At 43.6% G+C, this 21,776-nt stretch overlaps 1 protein-coding gene across 9 annotated transcripts in view; it reads left to right on the forward strand.

Moving 5' to 3' along the window:
* The window catches only part of LOC120525970 (neuron navigator 1-like), a 365,228-nt gene that overhangs the window by 137,802 nt on the left and 205,650 nt on the right, over window positions 1-21,776 (forward strand). For 2 of the 9 annotated variants that reach the window (XM_039748738.1, XM_039748740.1), the window contains exon 1: window positions 19,912-20,885. The exons of 6 other annotated variants lie outside the window; for them this stretch is intronic. In XM_039748738.1, the coding sequence (XP_039604672.1) occupies window positions 20,168-20,885 (718 nt within the window). In that variant the 5' untranslated portion in view covers window positions 19,912-20,167. Of the gene's footprint in view, window positions 1-19,911; window positions 20,886-21,776 lie in introns of those variants that run through there. One more of the 9 variants, XM_039748741.1, reaches the window with a different exon arrangement.

The following is a 21,776-nucleotide window of genomic DNA, read 5'->3' on the forward strand; positions in this document are numbered from 1 at the left end:
TTATGGGTGCAAAATTGCCCAAAAAGTTTATCCCCTTAATTTTTGGGAGAAATCCTGACACTCTGTACTTTGCTTAAATAAAATCAGAAAGAGAAGAACCCAGCAGGTTAGCATACACTGGAAAGCTTCCCCTGCAGAGAGGAGGCTTATTAGTCTAGAAAGAAACAAGGGCTTATCTCAGAGGGTGGCACCTTTACCAGCTGTGAAAAAGCACTTTAAGTGGAATTTACTAGCTTTTTGTAGCAGGTGGAGGGCGTAGTGTAAGCCACTTCCTACTTGGACCCTCTTGGAAAGTCAGAGCAGGCAGCTAGTACCCTACTGTATGCACAATTTGGTCATTCTTTTTGACAACTGGAAGGAGAGGCAGCCATCAGGACAGGTGGAGGTGTACTAAGACACACTGCTGGAATGGCCATGAGAAACCTGAGGGCTGAGCACACAGTGAGACATGTGTCACTGGAGTGCATTATTAGAGAGAAAGAGAGAATATATACAAAGTGCATAAGCAGACATGCACCAGTGTAAGGTCTCTACCCAGCTTTAGAATTCCGAGACACTACAATCATGATTTTGTGGTGGCAGGCTGGACATCTTTTGGGTTTGACAAATTCACCCACTTAAGGACATGTTTACATGAGGCACTGCCTTTTTTCAATGTGCACCCTACTGTACTGGCACTTGCTGCCCACTAGGGGTCACACCACATTGGCTGGTTCAATCAGAAAAGCCTCCTGGGAGCTTAACATTGATGAGGGAAGCCACAGGATATGTGTGTTGCTTATCTGTTCTCCCTCTAATCCTCCCTGCTAGGCTCCAAAGACAATGAAACTTTTATAGGTTGCATTTTTTAATAAAACGGTTCCACTGTGCTGGAGCTATAACTTTGCAATCTTTATAAACTGAACAGCACAACTGCAGTTTTAAGGTTGTGTAGGATTTCTTGTACATTGGGTATCTCTTTCGAGTTGGCGAGCTAGACACCATCTGGCTAAAGAAATCAAGAGTGCTATGACTTTTGCACCTGTCTTCCCCTTTTTCTTCTTCATCTTTTTACTTTCCTCACATTGCAGTGCAGAGCCAATCCATTTTAAAAATGTGCTGCTGTCTAGATCATGTGTTCCATATGCTGGTGCAGCCTTCCCTTGTTGCAACTCTTTGTACAATTCATCCACCAAAACTCCAAAATGGCTAGTCTATCAATCCTTTCATTTTCTGTCTTCTTTAACCACTGTGTCCAGACTGCATTTTATAATGGCATGAACCAATGTTGGGCAGAGTGGTCCATTTTACCATGTGTTTTGATTCCAATGGCTGCTAGCACTCATATGCTAATTTATCATTCCTGTATCAAGGATCGCACATAGCTTGGTGTGTGCCTTGATGTAGGGGTCGTTTCAGTGTGAGGTTTCAGTATTGTTTTGGGGCTTAACCTTCTTCTTGGGATCAGTCCCATGTTAGGCCAATCAGAGGTGGGATTTACTCATCACTGACACCTTGACTTTTATGTGTTCCTTCTGCTTTTCTGTATTTTTTACAGAAGTAAAATCATTAACAGTTGGGGCTGTTTGCTTCCTTTTGTGTTGATGTTTATGCTCATTTTGTTTACTCTGTAGTTTTGTTCAACTTTTATATTTGTTCTTCCTATATTAAAGCCATTCCCATATTTTCATTTACTGGAGGTTTATCGGCTAGTTACAGGTTTATAGGTGTTGTGATTTTTCTCCTTTTTTAATTTTGTCCTAGGCTTAATAAAGTTTTCTTTACATACTTTTGGAGCTTTTCTTAGGTTTTCAACATCAATGAATCAGAAGTCATCATTATGTTATTAGTAGAGACATTTATTAACAATGGTGATGGTTTTTTGCTGTCTTGTTTTTATTATTTTCCCAGGGTGCCATTTTGTTTAATGGAAGTCACCATTTCAACCATTTTTTGCTATGATGGCTGGCCAGGGGGTTAGGTTGTTGTGTCCCCAGAAGTTGTGTAAAGTCACATAATCAATATAATGGTATTTAAACTTTACTTTGTATAGTGTTTTCTCTAGTAAAAGAACTTTTCTCTATATATCTATTCTCATTTTGACTCACAAGTTTTGGTTCACCCTTTTTCACTTTACAACAGGTAATTTGGCTTCCTAATTTTGAATCCTGGCATGACTAATGCGTACATATCCTGGTCCTTGCTGCTACTTTCAATATTAACCTCAGTGGTGGCAGAACAATAGGTTTATATAAGGTTCACACCCATTTTTGTGGTTCATAACTATTTTGAATTTCATTCCTGGGATGGTTCCCCCTGTTTTGAGGTTCTTTCTGTGTCTTCTGTGATAAAAAGAAACCAAGCTAACATTCCTCTGAACCCAGTCAAGAAGGTAAGTTAAAATGACATATAAATAAATAAATATATAAATAGTGTCACAAAATGAAAACACCAGACATCATAAAGGTTTGGGGCAGCCACCTATATAAAATATGTCCTGTCTGCAAAATTGTTAAATAATAAGATAGAGATGTTCACAAGACTGAGCCCAAAACAGAACTGGTTCAATAAAGACAAGATAGCGGTTTTAAAGATCTGTAGAGGAAATGACGTCATCATGGGGGCCACAACTGGAAGTAACATCATCATTGGCCCTCAGAACCGGAAATGACACCATCTAAGCCCCAGAACCGGAAGTAGCATCATCCAAGGCGCCGGAACTTGGTGGGATTTCCCAGGAAAGGCCTGCAAAAAACTGAGAACGACAGTCAGTGCACCCCACCACCCCCTGGTCTGACGTGGTATTATAATTACTTGAGCCCTTTAGCTGCCTCTTACTCGCATGTGTGTGACAAATGATATATAAATATATATATGCATGCACACTATGGTCTGAGTACCCACCAGAATGACTAAAAAGGAAGAACATTTAAATAAAAAGGAAAGGAAAACTTCTGACTTGGCAGTCACAGTCAATGTAAGGTACTATACAGATAGCATTGCCTGCTGTTTGTAGCGGTCAGAGGCCGCTAAGATTCACACCGTCGAGAAAGACGGCGATTTATTTATTTTATATGAGGATTACCAGGGACAACCCCAGCCTTGGCACGACACACACCCACACACACTACAGAGACAAAGAAAACGCACTGGGAACTTAAACGACAAAAAAGTATAATGAAATTAAATTACTAAATGAAAAACAATAATACCACCCCTGATCCCTTCGGCGATATTACAATTAACAGATAAACATGACAAACACGCAGTAAAGTCCATGTATGAAATAATAGCGGTGAAGTTATGTCCAGTGATTTGAATGAAGCGAGGGAAATGGAAAAACACAGTCCTACCGGTAGTTGCTGAAGTAAGTTGACAGATGAATGGTTCAGGAGCGCTCCTTCTTCCGTGAAAGCCAAATAATCCAGACAACGTCCTCAGGAACAGTAAACAGGTAGACGAATGATTCCAGACCCCAACAGACAACACAATCCAGGACACGAAGATGTAAAGCAGGCAAACGACAGGCAGTTCCACAGATAAATACAAGCAGCAAACGACCAAAACAAAACTTTTCTCTTCGTCCCCTGCCCTCCTTTTGAACCCCTCTGGCCACCTTTGCCCCCAACAGCCCTGCAAGGACTGCTGGGAGATGCAGTTCTAACCAATGGTAGCACTGCTACAATCCCCCTCCCCAGGCCGTGGTGTACGGCCGAACCAAGGCTTGAGGTTAGCGATGTTAACAGTGTCTACTTTCTTCGTCCCCGGCAATCCCCACTCTACTGCATAGGTCACTGGTCCTTTCTTTTGGACTATAGTTGCCGGGCCGAACCACTTCGGAGCCAGTTTAGCTGTAAATTTATCGGAGGCTTTGGAGAGGGGATGAGTCCTGATCCAGACTTTCTCCCCAACTGAGAATTGCACAGGCTTATGTCTCCGGTTGTACGACTGAGATTGTCTGGACTGGGACCTCACCATCCTCTCCTTTACCTGTTGTGTGATAAGTTGTAGTGTTTGCAAATGATCATGTATTGAGGTGTCTGGATTGGGTGGTTTATGATTAATTATCCTCTCTAGTGGACCGTTTAGCTGTCTGCCTAAAGCTAACAATGCAGGGGTCTCACCCGTAACCTCGTGCACCGCCGTGTTCAATGCGAACCGCAGCTCAGGCAGCCACTTTGTCCAATCCTGATGATGGTCTCCGACGAAGGATGCAATCATTGTCTTCAGGGTCCGGTTCACCCGCTCAGTGCGATTAGATTGGGGATGGTACGCTGTTGTCTTCAGGTGCACCACCCCCCATTGCTTCCAAAATTCTTCGCCTCTGAGCTGGTAAACTGGGCCCCGGTCTGACATGATGTTCTTTGGCACCCCCCATCGGGTAAAGATCTCATCCTTCAGGGTGGAACATATCTTCTTGGCTGTGGCATTAGCCATGGGAATAGCTCCACCCATCGGGTAAAATAGTCCACAACCACCATCAGGTAGGTCTTCCGGTCCTTACTAGTGGGTAATGGTCCCATTAGGTCCACGCCTAGGCTCTCCCCCGGGGTAGTGATGGTTACTGGCTGGAGTTGACCTGAGGGGAGACCAGGTGGGGTTTTGTATTGCTGACAGGTGGTACAAGTCTGGACATGGGACCAGACGTCTTTGCGTGATCGTCGGCCACCATGCCACCTCCAAGACTTTAAACAGTGTCTTAGTACGTCCAAGGTGACCACCGATCGGGCTGTCATGGTAATACTGTAGGAACTTGGGCACGTATGTCTCCGGACTACCAACTGATAATGGTAACCCGGTCTTTTGTTGGAACACAGCGATAGAGTGCCCCCTGAAGTTCCCTATAATGTATGCGGTCAGACCTCCCCCCTGAGCCCTCTCTCAACCCCTGACACACAGGACTGGCTGCTTGAGAGTGAACAATTTCCTGCATGTTCAGGGGAAGATCAGGCCAAGGGTTAGAGACCGATACCGCACATACCATCGGTGCGGGCTCGTGCACCCGGGATAAGGCATCGGGCACCACATTAGCACAACCCTTCCGATAGCACACCCTGAGCGTGAACTGTTGGAGGCGCAAAACCCACCTTGTTAGCCTAGACGTGGTCTTCGGGCAATTGAATGCCCAGGTCAGAGCCCTATGGTCGGTGTAGACTTCAAAGGATGTCCCTCCAGGAAGTGACGCCACTTTTCCACGGCCCACACGACAGCGAGGCATTCCTTCTCGGTGGTGGAATAATTATACTCGCGCCCTTCAGTGACCGTGAAGCATAGGCCACCACTCTCTCTTCTCCTTGGTTAGTTTGAGCAAGAACGGCGCCGAGTCCGAGGTCACTTGCGTCTGTGTGGACCTGAAAGGTTAATTTGGGATCAGGCTGTGCCAGGACTGGAGGTGATATCAATGCCTGTTTAAGTCTTTCAAAGGAGTCCTGGCACGTTGGTGACCACTCCCAGGGGGATCCCTTCCTCAGCAGCTGGAACAAAGGGGCAGCGATGTCAGCAAACCCATGCACAAATTTGTGGAACCACCCAGCCATCCCCAGGAAGCGCTGGAGACTTTTTACCTCCTGGGGCGCTGGGTAGTCCAAGATGGACTTAATTTTCTTTGGGTCTACCGGACCCGTCTGCCGACACCAAATGGCCGAGGAAGTTTAGATGGTCCTGTAGAAATCTACACTTCGGTGTTGAGTGTCAGATGAGCCTTCTGCAGTCGCTGGAAGATGTGATCAAGGTCCTTCAGATGTTGTGAGACAGATGGGGAGAATACGATGATGTCATCAATATACACGAAACAGGTCTTTCCAATGAGTCCCGGAGGACCTGCTCCATAAGCCGTTGGAATGACGCCCAGCGTTTTTAAGTCCAAAGGGCATCACCCGAAACTGGAACAACCCCTCCGGGGTGATGACGGCAGTCTTCTCCATACTACTCTTCCCCATCCTCACCTGCCAATACCGGACTTCAGATCAAGGGAGCTGAAAACCACTGCCCCATGCAAAGATTCCAAGATGTCATGAATGAGGGGCATGGGGTAAGCGTCATCTAAGGTCTTCTTGTTCAGCTCCCGATAGTCAACACAGAATCGGTAGGTCCCGTCGGCCTTCTGAACGAGCACCGCAGGGCTAGCCCAAGGCGAGGTGGAAGGCTCAATGACCCCATCCGCCAACATCTGGTCGACCCACTCCTTGATTATTCCTCTTTTCAGAGGCGACACTCTGTAAGCTCTGTGCGAACAGGGACAGGGTCGACTGTGTGAATGTGGTGACACACCACCTCAGTCCGACCCAATTTGTCCGTCCACACAGAGTGCCACCTCCTAAGCAGCGGCTGAACAAGCTCCGGCTGTTCAAGAATAGCCTTCTCTACTGGGCTGGGCTCGCCCACCAACTGCGCGAGGTAATAACACAAGTTAGGCCAAACCAGATTACTTTGAGCCTTCGTCCCAAACCGATGGACTCCACCCCGGCAACTCATACTCCAGCGCGACAGATGGATGGTAAGACCTACCGACACCAGAGAGTCCATTCCCAGTAACAAGGGCATTGACAGATGGTCATCTTCCAGGATGTAAACTTCTGTCTCCCAGTGTGTCTCATGTAAGCAGAACCTCATGGGAACCCTGCCCTTTGCCCCGTGCCCCCCATCCGCAAGAAAGAATTTTACTTTTGCACTTTCCCTTAACTGCTCATGAGGCACTTTAAGCTTTTCCCACAAGCTGTATTTCATAAGGGTATAAGTGCTCCCTGTATCTACGACTGCCTCTCCAGTGACACCCGCACTTGTATGGGCACCACTAAGAGGGGCAAGGTGGCTTGCACCAAGGTGAGATCGGCCCGGGGATCCACTGGGGCTTTCCCTCGTGGTTTCGGACAGGGGACATCTCGAGACGGGACCCTTTCGAGACCCACTCAGCCCGATAGCCGCCCAATCCTTTTCCACTCGGGACCCCACCTTCACCAACTCATCGACCGATTTCACGACCCCCCTCAGAGTAGCAGCCACCCGAGGGTCACATGCATCAAGGACACGTCGCAATATCTCTTCCTCACGCATGTCAGATCGCCACTTCAGACACAACGCACGGAATTCAAAGACAAAGTCCCGGAGGCTCTGCGATGGTTTTTGCACAAAGGTCCGGAGCTTTTCTTCCAACAGCGCCTGGTATTCGCCAGAGAGGAACGATTCAGGAAAGCAGCGAAACTCCGCCCAGGAGTTGTATTTGTGCCGCTCAGCAAACCACCAAGAGCGTGCCGCCCGCTGAGTGCCGTGTTCAGGAATCCCCGCAGCTCGGCTCCACTCAGAGGATGCAGCTCCACGAACACGTCGACCTCCTCTACAAAGTCGACAATGCCCGTGGGTGCACACTGAGGGGCCAGCTTTGGAAACTCCATCCGCGGTACCGCAACGGACAAGGCCGACTGTCCCCAGTCGTTCCTCACTCCCGCTACAGGAGTCGACTGCCCCAGTGGCTGCGTGACGGCACGCCAGCTCTCTTGCACCTGCCTCCTGATCTCCTCTCTCATATTGGCTTCCAGGCGCTGCACACACTTCGCGAAGGACTGCTCCAGACGCTGCACCCTCACAACCGCCTCTCCGGAAACTCGGGCGGCCGTGGCATCGATAAGATCATGGACAGTTTCATCACGATTTAGAAAACTGCGGGCGATGTCATCAACCCGCGTCTCTAGCTGTTCTAGGCGCAACGTCAGGTCTTGCAGAAGCTGTCCCTCGCTGATCTCGGGCTGCTCCGGACTGGAGACACAAGGGTATCCAGCAGGCTCAACTCCTCCTCGAGGGGCTCTGACCGTAACGTGACGCGCCTAGGCAGCGGACGCACATCAACCAGCGGTTCACTAAGTTCAAGTTCCTCGCCCTGCACTGCGCTTACAACAGACATGCTTCTGAAAGAGTGTAGTGAAGTCGCACTAGAAGGTGTCGTAAATAACCCTGGCTCCTACCCGGCTCGCCAAAATCTGTAGCGGTCAGAGGCCGCTAAGATTCACACCGTCGAGAAACGGTGATTTATTTATTTTATATGAGGATTACCAGGGACAACCCCAGCCTTGGCACGACACACACCCACACACACTACAGAGACAAAGAAAACGCACTGGGAACTTAAACGACAAAAAAGTATAATGAAATTAAATTACTAAATGAAAAACAATAATACCACCCCTGATCCCTTTGGCGATATTACAATTAACAGATAAACATGACAAACACGCAGTAAAGTCCATGTATGAAATAATAGCGGTGAAGTTATGTCCAGTGATTTGAATGAAGCGAGGGAAATGGAAAAACACAGTCCTACCGGTAGTTGCTGAAGTAAGTTGACAGATGAATGGTTCAGGAGCGCTCCTTCTTCCGTGAAAGCCAAATAATCCAGACAACGTCCTCAGGAACAGTAAACAGGTAGACGAATGATTCCAGACCCCAACAGACAACACAATCCAGGACACGAAGATGTAAAGCAGGCAAACGACAGGCAGTTCCACAGATAAATACAAGCAGCAAACGACCAAAACAAAAAACTTCCTTCTCTTCGTCCCCTGCCCTCCTTTTGAACCCCTCTGGCCACCTTTGCCCCCAACAGCCCTGCAAGGACTGCTGGGAGATGCAGTTCTAACCAATGGTAGCACTGCTACATGTTTATGTCCTCAAATTGTACGAACACATTTGGTCCGACTGACATGCCACAACATGGATGCTTAAACTATATATGTTCATGGCCCTGACAGACACTTTTACCCATTCAAAAAACATGATTATCACAGGCTTCTCTATATGTCAACAAAGAAAAGAGCTGCACTCCTGACTTCTGCTGCATTGTGCTTTGAAAGTACAAAGAAAGAAACAAGTATGACAGGACACGCGGATGTTTAAGACACAGACTTTATGGTCTGTCTGTTGCACATTATGCTTATTTGGGGTTTTTCCATTAAAGGTTTCCTAACATGCTTTTATCATTGTCAATTTAGTTATATGTGTGGTACTATATTATATTTAGATTTTTACAATCAAAAATGTGAAAAAGAACATGACAGTGGCAATACCCAATGTACAAAATACTGCGACACACACTGCAAGACAGCCAACTGAATTTTTTTACATGAGAGAAAATCTTCCACTCAAAGGACAGCCCAATCATAAGATAAAATCAGGCATCACAATCCCTGTCATACTGCACAAGAAACATTGGTGGAGGAAGCCACAATTTTCACAGACTAAGAAAAATTGACTGTAAATCTAGCTTAAAATCATCCCAAAATCGCACATTGTATGCCCAGCATGACAAATATCAAAGCATTCCCTTTCATTCTTTCGTTCCTTTTTGCCCCGGCCTCTTCCATTCCTTTCATGCTAGAACCTCCACATCTTTCCTACTGAAATAATGTCCACTTAGCTGTCTGGGGCTTTAAAGCCCATCCTGGGTTGATTTTTTCCATTTCCAGAGTCACTTCTGTTGTCCTGGGTTTAATTACTTTCGTCCCACCTGTACCCTTTTTATTGTCCCGTAAGTTAATACCTTGGACTGTATTTCTTCTAGCTGCTTAGAAATCTTACAAATTCTTGCCTTTCCTCTCTAATTCTCTAAGGAGGGGGCCAGGTGTCCCAGTATCTCCCAGGTAGCTCTGTAGAGTCCTGTAGTGATATTACATGCTTCAATGTCCGCTCCATTCCCTTCAGTCTCTTGTCATAGTGCCTCTACCTATTAGCCTTCTGTGGTGCCAAGCACACATATACGGTGCACTGCCCCAAAGCATACCCAGCTCATTAACACTTCTAAGTGTTGGACCTTCTCAGCTGCTGGTGTAACTCTCTGTCTCTTGGACTTTATCCTTTCTATTGTTGTTCTTGTCAGCATGAGGCTTACATCTTGGTGACTGGGACATGAGATGCATTACAGTATGAAATGTGAATGGCACCAAGTGATCGGCCCCCCTCCTCAACTCACATTACACTTTTTAGGCACTGTTCTCAGAAAGTGAAGCCAGAACAAGACTCAGAAGTTGCACAAAGAGCAATTCAAGAGCACATGGGAGGCATGTGATGTTTTCTGTTTTTGTGTTTTTCATTCTGGACAGCACAGAAACAGGAGTCAAAATTCTGAGTTTAACTTGGATTTCAGTTAAAATATGCAAGGATCCACTGATTAAAAAATGTGTTGGAGTGAAAACTATTACCATGCAGAAGCAGTTGTAATGTTGGAGACTTTCATAATGAACTAAGGCCATCTGTATAGAACAAAAATTTAGATCTGACTGAGGCCCATAGATTCCTAAAATATAACATAATAAACCAAATTATTGAGACAGTACGTTTTTAATGTCTTTTACAGTGAGCTCTCCTTCCATCTCTCTGAGCCATTCTCAGTAAACACTTGATTATAGTGCCTTACAAAGGGAATATGCGTTATAGAATATAGTGTCATTCCCAACTAGCAATGTGAAAAAGTGTTTAGCCAAATTAATCTGTTGTATGAAGAGCATAGAGACACAGATTTTTATAATCAAATCTGATCTACATTGCACATTTCAGAATGGGCTCCATCAGAAATGTGCCATAATGTCTTTTTATCCATCCATCCATTTTCTAACCCGCTGAATCCGAATACAGGGTCACGGGGGTCTGCTGGAGCCAATCCCAGCCAACACAGGGCACAAGGCATGAACCAATCCTGGGCAGGGTGCCAACCCACCGCAGGATGTCTTTTTATATAACCCCTTTTTTGCCATGAGGACTGAGGCACTCAGCTTTATGAAGTGAATCTGTTCACATCTAATGCCTTGCAGAGTGGGCTCTGTCAATCGAAAGTGAATCTGCTAAGGTATGTCCTTATAAGGTATGTCCTCTCAAAATGAGTGGTTTTACAAACAAATATGCACCTTTAAGTCTAATTACAAAAACTGAAGGTGATAGGCTCTATAAAGTGCCCTTCATATTTAGCAATGACACAAAGTACTTCATATCTGATGGTGAGCAGCCCCAGAACCGCCTGTTTTGTATAGCACCCTTGTAACTGCACATAGTCACAGTGTGTTTTATAAAACAAATCTGTCCTATATATCATTGTTTAGTTTGAGTCGTGAGGCAGATTGACAGACAGACAGATAGATTGATAGATAGATATTAATGCCAAAGGAAAATCTTTAGTACTGTAGATGTAACACACAACAGCTAAACAAATTACACTGCAGATGAAACAGTAAGATAAACACACTGCATTCAAGAAGTATTCTTAGCACTTCACTATTTTCATATTTTGTCATGTTGCGGCCTTATGCTAAAATCAATTAAACCCATTTTTTCCTTCACTGAGCAGCACTCAATACCTCTGAAGTGAAAAGAGGATTTTAGCAATTTTTGCAAATTTATTAAAGATAAGAAAGTTTCACTCCCTTTGCTGTGTCACTTGAAATTTGGATGGGGTGCATGCCATTCTGTTGATCATCATTGACATGTTTCTGCACCTTGTTTGGAGTCCACCTGTGGTCAGTTCAGTTAATGGGACATGATTAGAAAAGGCACACACCTGTCTACAGAAGGTCCCACTAATGACAATGTGCAACAAAAAATAAGCCAAGAGAGGTCGAATGAGTTGCTTGTTGAGCTTAAAGATAGGATTGTGTCAATGCACAGATCTGAGGAAAGATACCAAAATATGTAATACTGACAGTTCAAAAGAGCACACTGGCCACTTTAATTATTAAATGAAAGAAGTTTGGACCAATTAAAACTCTTCCTAGAGCTGGCCACCTGGCGCTCAAACTGAGCAATCAGAGGAGAAGGGCCTTGATAAGATAGGTGACTAAGAACCCAGTGGTCACTCTGGCTTAGTTCCAGAGAGCCTGTGTAGAGATGGGGAAACTTTCATCAGGACAACACTCCACCAATCTGAGCTTTATGGCAGACTGGCCAAATGAAAGAGTTATATCAGTAAAAGGGAAAGCCTACAGAGGTCACAGATTCTCTGTTCTTATGAAACCAAGATTCAACTGTTTAGCCTCAATTCTAAGCATTATGACTGTAGAAAATATGTCACTGTTCAAAACCTGTGCAATACCATTCCAATAGTCAAGCATGGTGTTGGATGCATCATGCTGAGGTTTATTTTCAATGGCGGAAACTAGGAGACTAGTCAGGGTTGAGGAAAAACTGAATGTAGCAAAGTACAGTGATATTCTTAATGAAAACCTGCTCCAGAGTGCACTGGGTTTCAGACTGGGCTGAAGGTTCACCTTCCAGGAGGACAACAACTCTAAGCACAAAACAAAGACAACACGGGTGTGGCTTAGGGAGAACTATGGGAATGTCCTTAAATTGCCCAGCTAGACCCTGATCTTGAACTCAATCAAACATCCCTGGACAGACCTGTGAATAGCTGTGCATCCAACCTGACAGAACTTTAGAGTACCTGTAGAAAAAAACGGCATAAAGTCCCCAAATACAGGTATGCAAAGCTTGCCATGTCATACCCAAGAAGACTCTAGACTGGAATCACTGCCAAAGGTGCCTAGACTAAATACTTAGAAAATGGTCTGAATACTTGTGTCAATAAGATATTTCAGTTTAATCTACCATATATTAAAACACTGAGGTCTATGTGTGTGTCCACTCCCAGCAAGCAGTCCGATTTGTTAGTTTAGCTTACGCTATCAAAAGAGGAAGTGCGAGTGTGAAACACATGAGAAGGAGTAAGGCCATAGCAGCCACACTGACAGCTGCCTTCTATGAGAGAAAGTCTAAAGGCAGATATGATATGAGTATGGTGCCTTGAAAATAATGACAGTCTGAGAAACAGTCTTTACAGCACCATGCCTAACAAAGGGAGTGCTGGTCATGAGAGGTTCAGACATGCAAGGATACAGTGGAAAGATGCTGAAGGAACATGTAAGGCAAGCGATAGCAAATATTTTTACATTTACAGTATTCTATTATCTGTCTTCAGCAGAAAACATGGCAAATTTCTGCTAAATTTGCAAAACATTTTTAAAATCCTCTATCCACTTTGTCATTCTGGGGCATTGAGTGTTGCATGATTAGGAAATAATAAATTTATGTTATTTTAACATAAGACTACAACATAACAAAATGTGAAAAAGAGAAGGGATCTGAGTATTTTTGAATGCAGTTACATCCATAATTTAATAAAAAATGAATGTGTTAAAATGTTCTAGGCATAGGTATCTAATCTTTTTCTTGCTGCCTCTGGAGAATCCATACTGTAGTACCCAGAACAGAGTCAGCTTTTTTAACTAACTGTTGGTGTCAACATACCAAAACGAAAGTGCAGTCATGAAAACCACAGACTGACGGGACACATGTCGAATGATATTACCCATACCAAAGGACCCGAGATGTCTCAGGTAACACACTCAATTTAATTCACTTTATTTATGGCTTCCTTGTTTGCAACCCAATCTATATTACTAACAAAGTTCACCCAATAGATCTTTTATAGCTGGACCACCTCACCTTATACCACCTGGTAGAGACTTGACTGAGCGAAGTTGCCTTCATCCTGAAATTCACCCCTCTTTTCTTGGTTTTGCTAATGCTTAGCTGGTTCAACCAGCACCACTCAGCAAAGTCATTAACCAAACAGCTGTATTCCTCCTCCTGGCCACCACTTATGTACCCCATGATTGCAAAGTTTTCCAAGAATTTCTTTAGCTGGCATGTCTAAGAATTTCATCCATCCATTATCCAATTCGCTATATCCTAACTACAGGGTCACGGGGGTCTGCTGGAGCAATCTCAGCCAACATAGGGCGCAAGGCAGGAAACAAACCCTGGGTGGGGCGCCAGCTGTCTAAGAATGATAAACTAAATATCTATTTAACACCCTTTTATAAAGTAATTCCTGCTCTGTCATGTTTTAGAAGGTTATTCTGCATTATACAATGCCTTTCAGCATCATGTTAACAAATAGTTTAGAAAGAAGTACCAGGAGCATGCAGATGTCTGAGGACATGTTTGAACTTTCAAGGAGACTAATGAATACGAAAGGCCAGTAGAGTTTAGGTAACATGATGAGCATTATGCCTACTTTTCCTCTTTGATGCTCATGTTGTCCATGTCCTTTCTTTACAGCTTAACACATTAAAGCTATTTGATGTCAAAAGCTGTTATTTGGCTCAAGTCTCAGCATGTCATTTTTTATTTCTGAGCCTGCCAGTCTTTGCTGAGGGCTATCAGCTTTCCCAAATATTTAAGAAACTATATGAGTTTTGTTTTATTGAGTTCCAGGGCTGCTGGTGGACAATGGGATGATTATGACATCACTGTCAATTGACCATCAAAGCTAACCACAATTTAAGAATTTTTTGAGTGCCTCTTTGCCCAATCCAACCCATAGTTCTTGGTTTCGTATCAGAGCAAATGATTGGCAGCAGAGTTGGCTTGAAATAATCAATATACTGTGAGCACATGTTAGCCTCTGCAGCATGTTGAAAATCAATTACAACAAAATAAAGGAGAAAAAATGCCGGAATCCATTATTCACGCTGCGGAAACCCTTTTCTTCTCAGTTAGTCTCGCAATGGAAACCTCTTTTAAAGTGTGCTCACATTAACCTTTTTATGAAGTACAATTGTAGTTCCTTTGGCCTATCCCTGATCTGGATACTTACCCACAAATCACACAACTCAGAAGCAGGCCAATTAATTATTTTATCTTTTTTATATATATATTTTCACATCATGTTTTTATGACGTCATCATGGCACCATTTTGTGCATTATACATCACAGATGCTTCTGTATTGCATATGCCAATGGTTTCCTTTTGCTGGTAATGTGAGGTGAAAGTGTGTTATGCGTTATGTCATAATGCTACAGCTGCCTCTTTTAAAAGGAAGACTCTTTCATTAAAAGATAAGTCCTCCCTCAGAATACTGTTTTTGGCATTTTGACTTACATTTTGGCTTCTGTGTTAGCCTGGGCATTTTGAATTATACCCGTCTTGGTTTTGACCCTTGCCTATTGGACAATTATAAACATTTTCCCTTTAAACGTGATTATCTCTTTGCCAATCTAAACAAAATCTAGCACCGGGTAGTAGCCCGGTCCCAGGTGCTTTGGCATTAGGAGCAAGACAATGCTACTGTATGTAAATTCTTTCGAACCAAAACGACAAATATTTCTGTACTTTATTTCAGCTCTCCAGACTAACAACCAGGCCTGTGGTGGCAACAATTATTTCCACTTTATTAGTGGTCCATTGTTCTTGGAACACCATTTTATACAAAAACAAGAATATTATACAAAACCAAAGGATTTGAAACAACCATATTGCTTGCTTAATAGAAAATCACATTAGTAATTATTCAACTGATGCCTTATTGTGTGGGTTTTAACACAAGCCAAAACCAGTTTATGTTGGTGTGCCTTAATATTTTTCATTGTTTTATTTTCTTGCAATAATTTTTATTACATTTTCATCTTCTTTTCATTATGTTTTTCATGATGGGATTTAATGGTGTCTCCACACTGGTTCCTATTTCAGGGCTACTAGCTGCATATGTATCTATTTGTGAGGTAACAGATACCAGATTATTTAAGAACAAGGGGTTGCCATTAACATTTACCTTAGCATTATAACCCAGAACAGAAAGACTTTCTTCATGTTTCATAAAACAAATATTTAATTGAAGTTAAAGGTATCTGATTTTCAATTTTGCTAGTTCTCAGATTTGACTATATATGAACATTTGCCAAACCATTTTAACCCCTGTCCATTTAATATTTCTGATTTCTGTCTGGCAATTCTAAACCCTTGACACTTGGTTCATTATCTGTGAATGCTGATTATCCTTTGGATCAACGTATCTGTTCGTCACAAAGGCCTTGATGAAGACACCTCTGTAGTATGAAGCATGAACTAAGAGAGTAGTGAAATCTCACAAGTGGTTCCTGGAACCTTTGGTTATAATACAGGAAGGAAACTGTAAATAAAACAAAGACATATGCTGTTCTTCAAATTGGGACTTCTTTGTTGCCCTAAGCATAGCCTTATGATCACTGGTGAAAAGTAGGGGCATCTTAAAGGGTGTTTTACTAAGTAAATACCAGTAGAAAATATTGTAATGTTTATGAAAAATCTGATGAAAAGTGTACATAGGAACTTTTCATCAACTTATTCGGTGAATAGTGATTCTGGAATTTTCATTAGTCTTAGGTCAGGTGTTACTCTAACTAGGGATTAAATTTCATAAAGGGTCTAAAATAATTACATCCATTCCATTCATTTTATGTACTCACTTTTTTGTGGGTTAAAGTCTATCTTAGGAGCTCTGGACACAAGACAGGAGCCAACCCTGGACAGGGTTTCACACACCCGCACTTATACATGGAAGGAAAACAAACACAGTAGCAGCTTTTCTCATGTTCTTTATATGCTTTTAACTCAAAAACAGCTGCAATTAGAAGTAGTGGTTCAATTCAGATGAAAATTGGTGGCATTTCTGGTCTACCCAGAAGCAGGTATATCTGGGGTCTTCAATTTAGCATAAAAGCCCCCATGATGAATAGTCCAAACAGCTTGCATCACCATGTGGTGCTATGCAGGTGACAAATGGTCTCCACTGTACAGGAGCATGATAAGTGTCTGGATTTTGGGTAATCTTCACAGATTCATAAAATTTTTCCTCTAGGTCCTCCCTCGGTGAGGCTTCTTGCTTGTTCCTTGTGCTTTCAGGATGGTTTCTGTGCCCCATGATCTTTTAATTTCTGAGAAAATGATTTAATGAATTGAATATAATGTATTTATTTTTGACAATCTTCCACAGCAATGGTCTTTGAAAGGAAATCATAAGTTTGAGAATGGGCTCTTTCACTAGGCACACTTTCTGTAGGCATTCTTTATATTTACAGTACTCATCTCCGTTTGTACCACAGGAGAGTAGGCAGGTAGAAAGATACCAAATGATTTATCCATGTCTGATTACAATGGGTTAAGGCATTGCTCTGCACCTCAGGAGATAATGCAGTGTATTTGGCTCCAAGGCCAAGTTAGTACCAGATGCAAAATCAATCCTCATGTGTGCAACACTCAGAATGTGTTTGCACGGTCTATTGGTCTACCATGGTTGAATGAGATGATACTGAACTAACAATTTAGAGTAGTTAACACACAAAGAGTGACTGACTGGAGAAGACAGAAAAAAAAAAACATACAAACGGAGACCTGAAAATGGGAAAACAACAGACAGCCCCAACTTTGTGAGAGAATGAAAGGCCCCACCATGATAATGGCTGCTCAATGCAGCTCCTCTCTCCATGGCTGTGTAATGAAATAATAATTGAAAAACTCAGTGGTTGATCATTCTATTATAGTAGTAACAAACATCACTGTAGATTGTCTTTTGTATATAGTACAATATAAAGTAACGTAATGTAATTTACATTCTCCAGACAGCATATTGCTTCCTTGCATTCTGCCCTTCTTCACACTAGCGAGTTATAATACACACAGTATTATTATTTTGTGTGTTCTGTGTCTTGTGATAGTTGTGTAATGGTTTGCACTTGTATTCTATCTCCTATATATATAATATAATATAATATAATATAATATAATATAATATAATATAATGTGACATAACATTGCCAAACTCAAAATTCAGATCCAAAAATGACAGAAGGAAACAACCCTGGACAGGGAACCCATCCATCGCAGGGCCCTCACCCCATCTCAATCAGAGCCAGTTTGTAATCACCAGTTAAATGGACCACCACATCTCTAGTGATGAGGGTTGAAAACAGAAATACCTGGGGAAGGCACATGCAGACACAGGAAGAACACATACCTTTCACACGGTCAATGTTTGGGTAAGAGATTCAAAACCAGGAAGCCAGACCTGACATGAAGCAGTGCTACAGACTGTGTTACCATGCTCCCCTTAACATAACATGACATGACATGACATAATGTGGAAATAAGGGAGTGTCCATAATCTCAAATCTTGACTACAACTACACAAATCTTGGATTCAAGAAACTTTTTTTATTTTTTTTACTGTCATATAACCTTATTTTCCACAATTCACCACAGTGGAATGCAATACATTTTTTCTTTTCCTCCTCCTCTTCAGGTAAGCTTTTTCCTCCTGATTCTGACTTGCTGACCTCAAGCTAAACCCAGGACAACTTCCAGAACATCAATATTGCATCCCGGAAGAACTTCTAGGTCAAACAGCCTCCATAGGACAGGGGAGCCTTTTCCTGGCAGCTCCTTGTTGCAGCATAAAAGGACTCCAACAGGGCTCTACAACTCCCATGCAGCCCTTCAGGAGTCCAAAAGGGAACATTCCTAGAAGGATGCTTCCACCTACGGTACTCCATTTTAGTCATTTTAGTGGTTTCCCATCCAGGTAATGGAACACCATTCACCTGGGATGCCATCCCGGCTATGCCCTCCTTTACAGTAATATAGTAAAATGTGATAAGTGATATAATGTAATATGATATATAGGCAGCATTAACAGCGCAGTGGTTAGAGCTACTGCCTAATGGGTCACTGAGATCACTGCAGTAGTTAAAAAGCTCTTCCACCCCATAGCTCTAGAAGGCTGGACTGAAATGGAGCTGTTTTAATGTATCACTTACTGTACATATCCCCCATGTCTGTGCAGATATTTCTCCAAGTATTTTCCTTTTCTACATACATCCCCAAAGATTTGTGTGTTACATTACCAATGACCAATGTAAGTGAATGTGCCTTATAAGGGACTGACTTCCAGTCCAGGGTTGATTTCTGCCTTGTACCTATGCTGACAAGATAAACATAATTTAACAGGATCCTTTAGATTAAACAAATTTAGACAATGGATAGCAGTACTTATAATCTAAACATTTTGTAACCCATACCATTTTTTCATCTTATTACAGCAGTGCTGGGCACAAGGCAAGTGGCAGCTTGGTCAGAGTCTGCTATACAGACAATATAATACAATACAATATAAGGAAGCAGAGAAGTTAATCCTGAAGGCTCTTACTTCCAGAAACCTAGAAATCTCCACTACCATCTTAACATATCCACATGATATTTTATTCAGGGATTCTGGTCACCAATCAAACATTAAAAATTATAGTGACTGTAAACTGCGCAAATTAGTATGAATGGGTGTGGGTATGCACATGCTCTAACATAAATTGGTATTCCATCCAGAACTGGTTTCCCCCTTGCACATGATGCTAACATGATAGGCTCTGACTCCCATTGACAGTGCAATATAATGAGAGTGTTCAATACTCTCAGTGATGAATGCTATAATAGAGTGACATTGGGTATCATTGTCACCACACAGTCTCACATTTTCTGGGCACCAGCTTTGATTTCAGTGGGTGTTCCCCGTGTAGATGTCACATAGGGTTAAGTCTAGGCTTCCTGTCTTTCCTTCCATTGCTGCTGATTTAGACATTAGTTCCCAGAGACACTAAATTGATTTGATAGAAAGAGAAAAAGAATGGAGAACATAATATGGAGTTTATGCCGGGGATAGCAAGACAGAGAGAGATGTAAATGGGGGAGGAGAAGCCCTTAGACAGGCATGTAAATTTGATTAATGTGGGATAATAAGGTGAGCTGTAGAGAGGCAGACAAAACAGACAGCACTGTGATGCTGCAGGAGGGAAAAAAACACAGGGGCTGCATGTAGCAGGAGACAGAGCAGGCCAGCAGCCCTTGTGAAAGGGAAATTATTCAGACATCAGGAGGAAAACGATGAAGGGAAAGCGTGAGTGAAGTGGGTGTTTTTGAAAAGAGACGGTAATTTATTGCTAGTCCCTTAGTCCGTTCACCCTCTGCGAGGCACACTGGAGCATCTTAGAGACAGGAGTGGAGAGGAGAGAGAGAGAGAGAGAGGAAGGGAGGGAGGAGGAGGAGGAGGAGAAGAAGGAGGGGGAGAAAGGGGAGGCTCCGGCTCCAGCTTTGGCTACGCTGCCATTGAGCTGCTGATCGGCCCAGCGGCTGGAGTGTTAGACACAGAGAGAGCCGCAGCTGCAGCACTCGCACTGTCACAAGGAAGAATGCAAGCGTGGATGGGGTGTCATCCGAGAAAAAGACAATAAAGGGATTTTAGAGGACATCTTGCAGCTGGCTTCTGCATGGAATAAGGAGCACCATTGCTTACCGTCTCTTTTTCTGCTTGTCTGATTGCGTTTAAATGCTCCTGTGCAGGAGGGATGCTCGGGGCTAATGTGAAAAGCAGAGAAGTGGATCTCAAACAGGAACCTGGTCAAGAAGATACAGCCAAGTCTTTTGGCAAAGGTGAAAGCAAAGGCATGGCATCCAAAAGAGGCAAGCCAGGAGGACCGCAGGCTGGCCCGCGGGCAGAGCTCAGGGTTTTTCGAGCTGGCAGCACCGAAGGCCGCTTGCCTGTCTCATCTAACCTGCGCAAGCAGAAGTCACTCACCAACCTGTCTTTTTTGACTGACACCGAGAAGAAGATGCATCTCTATGAGCCCAAGTGGTGTGATGACATGAGCAAGCCTGCCAACACCTACCTCAAAGGGGGCATGAAGTCTAAGGAGGGCACTGGGCAAGCCAACCTCTCGCGCAACCTCTCCAAATCTGAGCACTCCCTCTTCCAGGGGAAAGGTTCCCCAAAGCCATTCAGCCCCCTGGCAGCCCCCTCCAATCTTGGCAAACCCAGCCGCATCCCAAGAGGTCCTTATGCAGAGGTGAAACCTATCAGCAAAGAGCCTGATGGTGCCGAGGACAGCAAGTCTGATGATGAGATTCTCTCCAGCAAGGCCAAGGCAAAGAAGGCGGCTATGCCTGTGACACCTAGTGCCAAAGGTCAGGCTAGTGAGGACAATAAACCCTACCTGAAGGTTGACCCTGAACTAGTGGTGACAGTCCTTGGAGACCTGGAACAGCTGCTCTTCAGTCAAATGCTAGGTGAGTAGCGGGTAGCCAGCATGCCAGGTTACTGCAGTGAGAAGGAGGGGCGTGTATGTACTCAATGTGTGTTTCACATTAAATAAGAGTCGAGTGCTGTCACGTAGGGGGCGCAATTGCCCTTAGCCCATTTTCTGTGCTTCTTCCTTTAGGCACAGTTGCCTGCCTTGTCAGTCTATAGTGCCTGCTTCTGTTGCCCAAGCCAGGAACTGTCTGCTTCATGTGGTGTCCGCCCGCCTGACTGCTGCTGTCTCCTCTTGCTTGTAGTGATTTGCACTTCTTGGGATGCATATGAACAATGTTTGTGTGTGACACATCTGGGGCCCACAGCTAATGGCTTTTTAGGAAGTTCCTTGTGAAATTTGAAGCCTCTCAGCATCTGTTTGCTTGTAGGGGTCTGCTTAGCAGAGGTGTCTGCTTCTCAGATAGCACAAGGAGCATTTCATTCACTCTGGGGGAAAGGAAGAGAGCACTAAAGTCTGGTGAACGCTGGGACCCATCCCCCGTCCCAGCAAAGGCACCACATGCTCTAGTGCTGTTCAGAGGGGCATCTCACAACCCTGATGAGTAAAGTAGCCTCAGGGCATCCAAGTCGCTGTCCACTGGCTTTCTTCTGTGTGCTGGTTATAGCACTGTCATAATTTCTAGTAGTGATGAATATTGTAAAAATCTTAGTCTGTACAAGGAGCACACATGGTTCACGTTGACTGTCCTTATTCACTGCCGTATTTACTATAACGCCATGGTTCCTTTTCTGGCTTTCTCATTTTTGGTTTTACCTCATACTAAAAAGCAATGTGGTGGGAAGAACTGTCATCCTTGTTGGTTAGGCTTTCTTCTCTAGTGTTCATGACCTGCGACTGGCACTGAAACCAAGGGAGGCAGCAAAAG

Source organism: Polypterus senegalus, chromosome 3 (genome assembly GCF_016835505.1).
Source record: "Polypterus senegalus isolate Bchr_013 chromosome 3, ASM1683550v1, whole genome shotgun sequence".
Classification (NCBI taxonomy): Eukaryota; Metazoa; Chordata; class Cladistia; order Polypteriformes; family Polypteridae; genus Polypterus; species Polypterus senegalus.